Source organism: Kogia breviceps, chromosome 6 (assembly GCF_026419965.1).
Source record: "Kogia breviceps isolate mKogBre1 chromosome 6, mKogBre1 haplotype 1, whole genome shotgun sequence".
In the NCBI taxonomy this organism is placed as follows: Eukaryota; Metazoa; Chordata; class Mammalia; order Artiodactyla; family Physeteridae; genus Kogia; species Kogia breviceps.
Genome location: NC_081315.1, coordinates 81,559,490 through 81,572,840, shown reverse-complemented (window position 1 = coordinate 81,572,840; position 13,351 = coordinate 81,559,490). Strand labels below are relative to the sequence as shown.

Sequence of the window (13,351 nt, the reverse complement as noted above, 5' to 3'; positions counted from 1 at the left end):
AGGAGGGAGTCCGGGAGAAGTCTGGAGCTGCCGAAGAGGCAAGAGACTTTTTCTTCCCTCTTTGTTTCCTAGTGTGCGAGGAGAGGGGATTAAGGGCGCAGCTTAAAGGAGCTCCAGAGACGGGTGCGAGCCGTGGCTATCAGCGCGGACCCCAGAGACAGGCATGAGACGCTAAGGCCGCTGCTGCTGCCACCAAGAACCCTGTGTGTGAGCACAAGTCACTCTCCACACCTCCCCTCCTGGGAGCCTGTGCAACCCGCCACTGCCAGGGTCCCGGGATCCAGGGACAACTTCCCTGGGAGAACGCACGGCATGCCTCAGGCTGGTGTAACGTCATTCCAGCCTCTGCCACCGCAGGCTCGCCCCGCATCCGTACCCCTCCCTCCCCCTGGCCTGAGCGAGCCAGAGCCCCTGAATCAGCTGGTCCTTTAACCCCGTCTTGTCTGAGTGAAGAACAGACGCCCTGAGGTGACCTACATGCAGAGGCGGGTCCAAATACAAAGCTGAACCCTGGGAGCTGTGCGAACAAAGAAGAAAAAGGGAAATCTCTCCCAGCAGCCTCAGAAACAGTGGATTAAATCTCCACTAGCAACTTGATGTACCCTGCATCTGTGGAATACCTGAATAGACAAAGAATCATCCAAAATTGAGGAGGTGGACTTTGGGAGCAATGATATATATATATATTTTTTTCCCTTTTTCTCATTTTGTGAGTATGTATGTGTATGCTTCTGTGTGTGATTTTGTCTGTATAGCTTTGCTTTTTACCATTTGTCCTAGGGTTTTGTGTGTCCATTTTTTTTTTATTACTTAAAGAAATTTTTTTTCTTAATACTTATTTTTTATTTTAATAACTTTATTTTATTTTACTTTATTTTATCTTCTTCTTTCTCCCTTTTATTCTAAGCCGTGTGGAGGAGAAGCTCTTGGTGCTCCAGACAGGCGTCATGGCTGTGCCTCTGAGGTGGGAGAGCCAAGTTCAGGACACTGGTCCACAAGAGACCTCCCAGCTCCATGTAATATCAAAGGGTGAAAATCTCCCAGAGATCTCCATCTCAACACCAAGACCCAGCTCCACTCAGCGACCAGCAAGCTATAGTGCTGGACACCCTATGCCAAACAACTAGCAAGAGAGGAACACAACCCCATCCATTAGCACAGAGGCTGCATAAAATCATAATAAGGCCACAGACACCCCAAAACACACCACCAGACGTGGACCTGCCCACCAGAAAGACAAGATCCAGCATCACCCACCAGAACACAGGCACCAGTCCCCTCCACCAGGAAGCCTACAAAACCCACTGAACCAACCTTAGCCACTGGGGACAGACACCAAAAACAAGGGAAACTACGAACCTGCAGCCTGAGAAAAGAGTACCCCAAACACAGTAAGTAAAGCAAAATGAGAAGACAGAGTAACACACAGCAGATGAAGAAGCAAGGCAAAAACCCACCAGACCTAACAAATGAAGAGGAAATAGGCAGTCTACCTGAAAAAGAATTCAGAATAACGATAGTAAAGATGATCCAAAATCGTGGAAACAGAATGGAGAAAATACAAGAAATGTTTAACAAGGACCTAGAAGAACTAAAGAGCAAACAGAGATGAACAACACAGTAAATGAAATTAAAAATTCTCTAGAAGGGATCGATAGCAGAGTAACTGAGGCAGAAGAACGGATAAGTGACCCGGAAGATAAAATAGTGGAAATAATTACTGCAGAGCAGAATAAAGAAAAAAGAATGAAAAGAATTGAGGACAGTCTCAGAGACCTCTGGGACAACATTAAATGCACCAACATTCAAATTATAGGCGTCCCAGAAGAAGAGAAAAAGAAAGGGACTGAGAAAATATTTGAAGAGATTATAGTTGAAAACTTCCCTAATATGGGAAAGGAAATAGTTAATCAAGTCCAGGAAGCACAGAGAGTCCCATACAGGATAAATCCAAGGAGAAACATGCCAAGACACATATTAATCAAACTATCAAAAATGAAATACAAAGAACAAATATTAAAAGCAGCAAGGGAAAAACAACAAGTAACACATAAGGGAATCCCCATAAGGTCAACAGCTGATCTTTCAGCAGAAACTCTGCAAGCCAGAAGGGAGTGGCAGAACATATCTAAAGTGATGAAAGAGAAAAACCTACAACATAGATTACTCTACTCAGCAAGGATCTCATTCAGATTTGATGGAGAAATTAAAAGCTTTAAAGACAAGCAAAAGCTAAGAGAATTGAGCACCACCAAGCCAACTTTACAACAAATGCTAAAAGAACTGCTCTAGGGAGAAAACACAAGAGAAGGAAAAGACCTACAATAATAAACCCAAAACAATTAAGAAAATGGTAATAGGAACATACATATCGATAATTACCTTAAAAGTAAATGGATTAAATGCTCTAACCAAAAGACATAGACTCGCTGAATGGATACAAAAACAAGACCCGTATATATGCTGTCTACAAGAGACCCACTTCAGACCTAGGGACACATACAGACTGAAAGTGAGGGGATGGAAAAAGATATTCCATGCAAATGGAAATCAAAAGAAAGCTGGAGTAGCAATTCTCATAACAGACAAAATAGATTTTAAAACAAAGACTATTACAAGAGACAAAGAAGGACAATACATAATAATCAAGGGATCAATCCAAGAAGAAGATGTAACAATTGTAAATATTTATGCACCCAACATAGTAGCACCTCAATACTTAAGGCAAATGCTAACAGCCATAAAAGGGGAAATTGACTGTAACACAATCATAGTAGGGGACTTAACACCCCACTTTCACCAATGAACAGATCATCCAAATTGAAAATAAACAAGGAAACACAAGCTTTAAATGATACGTTAAACAAGATGGACTTAATTGATATTTATAGGACATTCCATCCAAAAACAACAGAATACACTTTCTTCTCAAGTGCTCATGGAACATTCTCCAGGATAGATCATATCTTGGGTCACAAATCAAGCCTTGGTAAATTTAAGAAAATTGAAATCATATCAAATATCTTTTCCAACCATAACGCTATGAGACTAGATATCAATTATAGGAAAAAATCTGTAAGAAATACAAACACATGGAGGCTAAACAACATACTACTTAATAACCAAGAGATCACTGAAGAAATCAAAGAATACCTAGAAACAAATGACAATGAAAACACAACAACCCAAAACCTATGGTATGCAGCAAAAGAAGTTCTAAGAGGGAAGTTCATAGCTATACAAGCCTACCTCAAGAAACAAGAAGAATCTCAAATAAACAACCTAACCTGACACCTAAAGCAATTAGAGAAAGAAGAACAAAAAAAACCCAAAGTTAGGAGAAGGAAAGAAATCACAGAGATCAGGTCAGAAATAAATGAAAAAGAAATGAAGGAAACGATAGCAAAGATGAATAAAACTAAAAGCTGGTTCTTTGAGAAGATAAAGAAAATTGATAAACCATTAGCCAGAGTTATCAAGAAAAAAAGGGAGAAGACTCAAATCAATAGAATTAGAAACGAAAAAGGAGAAGTAACAACTGACACTACAGAAATAGAAAGGATTATGAGCGATTACTACAAGAAACTATATGCCAATAAAATGGACAACCTGGAAGAAATGGACAAATTCTTAGAAAAGCACAACCTTCCGAGACTGAACCAGGAAGAAATAGAAAATATGAACAGACTAATCACAAGCACTGAAATTGGAACTGTGATTAAAAATCTTCCAACAAACAAAAGCCCAGGACCAGATGGCTTCACAGGCAAATTCTATTAAACATTTAGAGAAGAGCTAACACCTATCCTTCTCAAACTCTTCCAAAATATAGCAGAGGGAGGAACACTCCCAAACTCATTCTATGAGGCCACCATCACTCTAATACCAAAACCAGACAAAGATGTCACAAAGAAAGAAAACTACAAGCCAGTATCACTGATGAACATAGATGCAAAAATCCTCAACAAAATACTGGCAAAAAGAATCCAACAGCACATTAAAAGGATGATACACTATGATCAAGTTGGGTTTATCCCAGGAATGCAAGGATTCTTCAATATATGCAAATCAATCAATGTGATAAACCATATTAACAAATTTAAGGAGAAAAACCATATGATCATCTCAATAGATGCAGAGAAAGCTTTTGACAAAATTCAACACCCATTTATGATAAAACCCCCCCAGAAAGTAGGCACAGAAGGAACTTTCCTCAACATAATAAAGGCCATATATGACAAACCCACAGTCAACATCATCCTCAATGGTGAAAAACTGAAACCATTTCCACTAAGATCAGGAACAAGACAAGGTTGCCCACTCTCACCACTATTATTCAACATAGTTTTGGAAGTTTTAGCCACATCAATCAGAGAAGAAAAAGAAATAAAAGGAATCCAAATAGGAAAAGAAGAAGTAAAGCTGTCACTGTTTGCAGATGACATGATACAATACACGGAGAATCCTAAACATGCTACCAGAAAACTGCTAGAGCTAATCAATGAATTTGGCAAAGTAGCAGGATACAAAATTAATGCAAAGAAATCTCTTGCATTCCTATACACTAATGATGAAAAATCTGAAAGAGAAATTAAGATAACACTCCCATTTACCACTGCAACAACAAAAATAAAATATCTAGGAATAAACCTACCTAAGGAGACAAAAGACCTGTATGCAGAAAATTATAAGTCACTGATGAAAGAAATTAAAGATGATACAAATAGATGGAGAGACACACCATGTTCTTGGATTGGAAGAATCAACATTGTGAAGATGACTCTACTACCCAAAGCAATCTACAGATTCAATGCAATCCCTCTCAAACTACCAGTGGCATGTTTCAGAGAAGTAGAACAAAAAATCGCACAATTTGTATGGAAACACAAAAGACCCCGATAGCCAAAGCAATATTGAGAAAGAAAAACGGAGCTGGAGGAATCAGGCTCTCTGCCTTCAGACTATACTACAAAGCTACAGTAATCAAGACAGTATGGTACTGGCAGAAGAACAGAAATATAGATCAACGGAACAGGATAGAAAGCCCAGAGATAAACCCACGCACATATATATGGTCAACTTATCTTTGATAAAGGAGGCAAGAATATAGAGTGGAGAAAAGACAGCCCCTTCAAGAAGTGGTGCTGGGAAAAGTGGACAGCTACATGTAAAAGAATGAAATTAGAACACTCCCTATCACCATACACAAAAATAAACTCAAAGTGGATTAAAGACCTAAATGTAAGGCCAGACACCATCAAACTCTTAGAGGAAAACATAGGCAGAACACTCTATGACATAAATCACAGCAAGATCCTTTTGGATCCACCTCTGAGACAAATGGAAATAAAAACAAAAATAAACAAATGAGACCTAATGAAACTTAAAAGCTTTTGCACAGCAAAGGAAACCATAAACAAGATGAAAAGACAACCCTCAGAATGGGAGAAAATATTTGCAAATGAAGCAACTGACAAAGGATTAATCTCCAAAACATACAAGCAACTCATGTAGCTCAACATCAAAAAAACAAAGAACCCAATCCAAAAATGGGAGAAGACCTAAATAGACATTTCTCCAAAGAAGATATACAGATTGCCAACAAACACATGAAAGAATGCTCAACATCATTAATCATTAGAGAAATGCAATCAAAACTACAATGAGATACCATCTCATACCAGTCAGAATGGCCATCATCAAAAAATCTACAAACAATAAACGCTGGAGAGGGTGTGGATAAAAGGGAACTCTCTTGCACTTTTGGTGGGAATGTAAATTGACAGCCATTACGGAGAACAGTATATAGGTTCCTTAAAAAACTAAAAATAGAACTACCAAATGAGCCAGCAATCCCACTATTGGGCATATACCCTGAGAAAACCATAATTCAAAAAGAGTCATGTACCAAAATGTTCATTGTAGCTCTATTTACAATAGCCAGGACATGGAAGCAACCTAAGTGTCCATCAACAGAAGAATGGATAAAGATAATGTGGGACATATATACAATGGAATATTAAGCAGTCATAAAAAGGAATGAAACTGAGTTATTTGTAGTGAGGTGGATGGACCTAGAGACTGTTATACAGTGAAGTAAGTCAGAAAGAGAAAAACAAATACCATATGCTAACACATATATATGGAATGTTAAAAAAAATAGAAAATGGTCAGAAGAACCTAGGGGCAAGATGGGAATAAAGATGCAGACCTACTAGAGAATGGACTTGAGGATATGGGGAGGGGGAAGGGTAAGCTGGGACAAAGTGAGAGAGTGGCATGGACATATATACACTACCAAACATAAAATAGATAGCTAGTGGGAAGCAGCTGCATAGCACAGGGAGATCAGCTCGGTGCTTTGTGACCACCTGGAGGGGTGGGATAGGGAGGGTGGGAGGGAGGGAGATGCAAGAGGGAAGAGATATGGGGACATATGTATATGTATAACTGATTCACTTTGTTATAAAGCAGAAAATGACACACCATTGTAAAGCAATTATACTCTAATAAAGATGTTAAAAAAGTTACATTAAAAAAGAAATAAAGCCCATCATATTACATGAATTTTTTTTTCTCTCACTTCTCTCTTGGCAATATGCCTTTTGTTTTCTGAGGATCAACTTTTTGCTAGGATGTTGTCTCTCTTTTCTGTTCACTCCATGTCACACAGCTTCTAGACAGCCATGACTTACTATTCTACATGATCTCAACTCCTGGAACTCTAGTCTGGATCAAGACAGTAAACCTTTAATTTGCCCTAAGTGAGGATCATTCAGATAGGTTTATTAACAAGAAGGTAAGCACTAGAAACCATCAAGGGTTCAAGGAGAACCAGTTACACCAAACTAACTCTGCTTCCCTTTCCCACACGGTGTGATCACTAGTTTGACAGATCAGATAATGCCATAGATTCTATATACCATGTCCTTAGCCAATTGGAAAATTAAGTCCTTTCATTCTATCACTGTAGAACTGAAGGAGAAGTGTAAGTTATCTCTTAGGTGGATCTGTATTTGACTGCAGAACATATTAGAGTAGTACCGATTTACTGATTGATGTAAAGCTTTAGGGAGGCCTTTAGTGTGAGGCTGCAGAGCTCTGTACTTAAAACTGCTGAACAGAAAAGAATCATGAAGAATTTGAATGTGGCTATGGAAGACACATATGTTTACTCCAAATGAGCAAGATACAAAACAGAAAAAGACTGAAATGAACAAGATATAACTTAAGAAAGATGGTGATGGAAATCAATTTAGCAGTTATCCTTGGGAAGATAATAAAATACAGGAAGCATGAGGGGGCATCTGGGGTGCTGGTCATGCTTGGGTGATTGATACGGGAGTGTGTTCATTTTGTAAAAATTCACTGAGCTTTACACTTATGCTTGATGTACTTTCCAGTACAGTCTAACTCTGTTTTATCAGAATTATACAATCTGTGGTTCTAATTAGTGTGTTTGTGTGTTAGTGATGGTGGTTTATGTAAATTGAGTCACATCTAAAACTATATAACGAATTACAGTGGGATTCTATAGCATTTAGATTTCTCATAAATTTTTAGATATTTTACTGTCCAATATGGACTTCCCTGATGATGTTCATCATCATAATTGGCTACCAGGCTATAATATGGCAATGTATTTCCTTTAACATTACTCAGTAGAGGTAGAAAAGCAAATGAGATGAACAGGGCTGAGCAACTTATTATTATATTAGCACAAAATATGGGCATTTTATGAAGTTATAAAATTTATTCAGTGTGTCCTCTTTTAGCCATGCATGTATGAAAGAACTTTCTCTCAACATTGCCAACATTTATTCCTATTTTCTTGGAAGCAAATATACGGTTGACATTCATTAAGCGTTTGTAAGTCTTCTCAAAGCCAAACATCTGCTTGGGATCCAACGTGTTCACAAACTTCTTTCTTTAAAGGAATGTCTGTTGAGCATTTATTAGCTTCATTTGTGCTTTATGACTACCCTTTAAGTAGAACATTTATTTAGACAAATCCTTAAAGTTTAAGACAATCCCCAAAGATTCAAGAAGCGGATCTGTGTTGACCCTTTACTTAACATTCTCAGGCTATGACAGAAAGTATTCAAGGTGTCCCTTTAGACGCCTTCTTGGAGGGCCCCTCGATTGGACTCAGGTGAAAGGTTTTGCCTGGAATGCCACTCCCGAGTGAGGACACTCACTGAAGTCAAGTGTTTTCTTATGCACTATGGGGAAAAGGGCCTAAAAGGGGGTTAAACTTTGATTAGAGATGTTTCAAGTAGGGAAAAATGCTTACTTCAATTTCACTTCTGCTTTTCAGAAGACATGAGTACATAAATTATGTAGGAGAACAGTGATTACTAGACAGTCTAAAAGCTTGGAGGCTCTAGGCCAATTTTCAACCAACTGTCACAGAACATAAGTTTCAAAATATGTTTAAGCTAAACTGACAACTACAGAAAAAATGTAAGATTCTTTGAAAGGCTGACTTATGTGAACTGACGAGGATCTCTGAAACCACATGCTATTTAACACACAGTGATACTCCACTGCAATGTTCCCACTCTCTTCTGGAGGGAATATTAAAAGGGGTAGAACAGATGCTTCCCTAAATTAAGCAGATCCAAGCAGTAGACAGACTCTTCCCAGCACAGAGTGGCCAAAAGAAGTAGGGTTCATCCAAAAACTGAAAGGGCTAGGAGAGGTCCCCTGGCCTAGTAGCTCTCAAGCTGGAAGAAGCTAACCAAGGAAGGTTGCCTGTGTGCATGGGTTTCCCACCTTTCTATGCCAGAGAAGCTCCAATCTTAACTGCTGTAGACATCCGTTCTCTCTAGAATATTTGAATCACTACTATATGCTAAGCTCTTCATTTTACAGGTCACAAAACCAAGGCCAGAGTGATTCCATTAGGTATCCAAAGTGCCAGAGCAGTGAAGCTAGAACAAGCATTTCATAAATCCCCAGCTAAGGTGCCCTTCTATCAATTATACAACCTGTAAGACCTTAGGGCATAAAATATTGGCAGCTGAGATGAGAAAGTATTTATCTTGTACAGTTAGTTTGTAGAATAGCTCTTGATCTCAGCTGTGTTCACAAATCTCCATGAGTCCTGGAGCAAGCCTTTTCCCCCTCTACCTGTCCAAGGAGTTCCAGGGAGTCTGTGAAATCCCTTAAGCGGTATATTCAATTTTACATGTCTGTGTAAAATTCGTCCATAACTTTCATTTGTTCTTCAAAAGTATCTGTGATCACACCAAATGGTAAAAATCAGTGTACCTGAAGAAGGGACTAGGAAAACTTACCAGAAACTCCTTTAACATAACATGCATGTTTACTATTAAACTACTCAGGTTATACAGGTAAATTTGCACAGCGATAAAAACAAAAACTGCACAGTACCTATGAAAATACAGTACTTGGTAGACTGATAAAAACAGATTTTATTTTACTTCTTGGATTTTACATAATTGAAAAAATTATTTGATGTATAACATGCAACCTTCACTCTGCAAACCAAAACCAGCACTCCAAAGCCCTGAATAATTTGGGAGCCAGGGGATTATTTCTGTCTCTGAGTATTCCCTTTAGAAAATGATGGTGAGTAAGAGATGTCATGACAACTGACAGAGAACAACTGTTTTTTCAATTCAACTTTAGACTCTTAAGGGAAAACGCTCATCTTTATAACTCTGTCAATTAGGCAAACACTAAAAACTGCCTCCTGCACTTCATGCTGATAATGTCAGGGAAGAAAAGTGGCTGATGTAATCCTGAAGATGGAGCTAATGTCCAGAGCCTCATTATCCATTAAGGGAGGCTTTCCCCCTACTTCCACTCTAGCAAAGAGAAGACTGCCGAGGAAGAGCAGATGCTGAATTATCTTCATGTGTAGACTGACAAGAAATAAACTGTAAAGTCATTTAAGGGAAAAACCTAGAAAGCCAGCATGAACATAAACTAATTTGAGAAACAGTGCTCTACTGTATTTTGAAATAATATTCAGTATTTATCTGGAGGGTTTCTTATAATGGAGTAAAATAGAGAATTTCCTGAGGCTGGGAGATTACAATCATCTGAGAAACCAGGAGTAAGAATGCGTGCATTTAACTGTAAAGAAGGATATGCAGAACTGCCCACCTATTCCTCACAGTGAGGAATCATAATGGAAATTATGCTTCAAGGTCAGTAAGCTAAATGACAAGAAGATGGTCTGTGCCAATAGTTTAAATGTCAAGCGGCACCGGGCCAAGAAGGTGCACAGATATAAATCGAGCAGTGGCACTGATGTAATTATGGGCTTAGACGAATTCTCAAAGCCAGACCGGAAGCTGAACCACAGTCCTTAGGGGAAAAGAGAGAATATGAAGGCAATTAGAGGAAAAAAGCCGAGGAAAGTTTTTTACTTTTAAAAAAAACCCCTAAAACTCTAAATAAAACTCAATGTCTGCAGAGGGACCTTCATGGTCCTCAAACATGCATAAAACAGGATGGAGGGAGGAAGGGGCCACCCACATCTTTATAAGCTCAGTGTCAGAGCAGAGCTGCACGTGCACGGCAGTGTGTGTCCCTCCCAGGGGCCTGGGACCTGGAGGGGTGCTGAGGTCCATGTGACTTGTGAGCATCCAGAACGAGGATCTCAGGAGGGAATTTCACAAGCACAGAACATATTTTTTTCTCCCTGGACTCTGCTTTCTAGTTTTTCTCTCCCTCTGCTATTGTTTAATTTTGTGGTTCGACTTTTTGAAGAATGGTGGGAGGTACCGTGTTAAGCAATGCTCTAGGAATGAGGCTCAGCTGCGATGAAATCGGCCTCCCACGTCTTTCAAACCAACTGTGAGTCTGCCTAAAACACAAGGCAGACACAAATACGAAGGAGGGCAGGCAGGGACGTCCTGTTCAATTTTGTATGTGCAGCATCTCTCCCCAGCACACAGTCGGCACAGAACGGATGCCAGCTCAAGGGAACCAGTCATTTTATCTAAACAGCTCTGTGGTCCGTTCTGTTTCTGAATAGGAGCCAACAGCCGTATCACTTAATGCACTTTTGAGCAATCTTTTGTTGATCCTTGTGCCTCCGTTAATGAAAGTGACTAAACAACCAAGTCTGGCACAAAATTATCCTGATGGGAGAGCATCAGAGTTGAACATTACTAAGACCTGGTCAAGAGATTTACAAAGGAACCAAGAAACATCACTGGAAAAGCAGATACTAAAAAATCATGAGTATCCTCATGCTTTTAATTTTTATTTATTTATTTTTAACATCTTTGTTGGAGTATAATTGCTTTACAATGTTGTGTTAGTTTCTGCTGTATAACAAAGTGAATCAGCTATATGCGTATGTATATCCCCATATTCCCTCCCTCTTCTCATGCTTTTTAAATAAGACAGTCAAGAAAATAATTTCCAATTTTTTCTTCATGGTTAAGCAGAGTCTGATTATTACTAATATGAAATATCTGTACACTGTATTGCCTAAAAGCTTTATAGTAATAGTATTTATTAATACATGCCACAGAGAAGAAAAATTAAATGAAATAATTAGATTCCTAGGAATAATAAGCAACTCTCTTAATGCTGAGTATAATATAATTTTATAGGCTGAAATGACACTTATCAAGGATGTTTATTAAGTATGGTTTAAACTATATTTCACAAAAAAACCCCACTGATATTTAGGAAATACCTATAAGGCATGGCTTGTAAGTTTGGAGACAATATCATATACAGGATATTTAAGTAAATAAAGCCTGGACCAAAAAAAGTTTTAAAAAGCAGAAGATTCTTTTATTCATAAATATATTTTAAAAGAAAAAATAAAGGCCACTAGTACAGTTTTAAAGATAATGTTAAAAGGACAGATTCTGAGAAATTCTCCAGAAGCCCTGCTAATATTTCATCTCGCATGAAGAGAAAGCAATTTGAGAAACTGCTACCCAACACCTAGTCTGACCAGCTGGTAAGATTCAGCAAGTGGGTGGCAAAGAGAGGAAAATCCTTGCATTTCATGGTGACCAGAGGGGAAGAGACTGGGCATAGTCATAAATATGCTTTAAATTTTAGGAAGACATTGTTAAAACAATTTAGTCAAAGACATGAGGAAGATTCTTTGACAAGAAGTTTAGGAAGGATTGGAGCTAAATAGTTCACAAAAATACAATTCTATGGAGGAGGCCTTGATACCTCAAAACAGATTTTAATTTAGGATATAGGCAATATTATAAATTAGAGGGCAGAAGATTATATGGTCAATAAACAGCCTTCAGAAAAATGCTCAGCTATTTGGAAAATGATTCACTTAGTGTCTCCCATCATGCATTCCCCCAAATAAGTCCAAGCAACAGAATCAAAGATTTAAGTGTAGAAAACAGAACCTTTAGAGAAACAACCATGGATGGAAATGCAGGTAAATAAACACAGAATGGCAAGAAACCTGCCAATTCAAATTATGAACAATAATCACTAATGATTGTCAGGACTCACTTTCAAAACTCTGCTAATAAAGGCTATCCCAGTTTGTGAACCCTGAGTGAATCAATTAATAAATAAATAACCTGACATTTATGGATTCTGGATAAAATAACTTCAAGGAACTTAAAAAATCAAGAACTTAGGATCCAGTTGCTCATTACTGAAATCTGACAATACCATGGAGAACTTACCTGCAGCAAATAACAGCTTTGCACGACAAAGCTAAGTCCAGAAAATACTGCCGTACTCCAAAAGTTAAGGCATACTTGAGGGTTTTCCCATCAATTATAAGAGCAAAGTCATTCTCCTTCCGAAGAGCATCACCAAGGGTAGTGCAGTGACGACTGAGAGTTTCCCTTGTTCCCTGTAAAATTAAACGAAAGATGCCCTCAGCATTTACTCCCATTTGTTCTACCAAGGTTGTTCAGCAACTACTTTTAGTTATTTTTAGTGCTTTTTATGTTTCAAATTGCTTTCACATACCTCCACTCATCTGATTCTCACGAAAGCCCCTCAGACAAGACTGGACAAACATTATCAGAAAAAGTGAGTGACTCCCTTAAAGCCATACCCTGTTCCTAGCAGGGTTGGGACTCAACTACACGTCACCCATTCCTTTGCCATCTTTGCTCATTATTCCAACCACATGGTCACAATCTTCTTAAAATACTTTCAGTACATTATCTTGTTAAAGCATAGCAACATTGAACTAGTCAAAATTGCTTAGCTATGAATCAAGGGGAAAAGTTGGGGAATATAATTTAAATAATTTATGGGTATTCCTTCAGAAGTTGTCAATGCGACTGAAACTTAATTCTCAAGAGGAGGAAATGTAGTATCTGTAATCTCTTGCCACTTCAAGAATTGGCATCTATAACTTTAA

At 38.4% G+C, this 13,351-nt stretch overlaps 1 protein-coding gene across 4 annotated transcripts in view; it reads right to left on the bottom strand.

The window, feature by feature from the left end:
* ATP8A1 (ATPase phospholipid transporting 8A1) overlaps positions 1 to 13,351 on the bottom strand; it is a 242,469-nt gene that overhangs the window by 68,852 nt on the left and 160,266 nt on the right. For all 4 annotated transcript variants that reach the window (XM_059066067.2, XM_067036148.1, XM_059066068.2 and 1 more), the window contains one exon: positions 12,660 to 12,832. In XM_059066067.2, the coding sequence (XP_058922050.1) occupies positions 12,660 to 12,832 (173 nt within the window). The remainder of the gene's footprint in view (positions 1 to 12,659; positions 12,833 to 13,351) is intronic.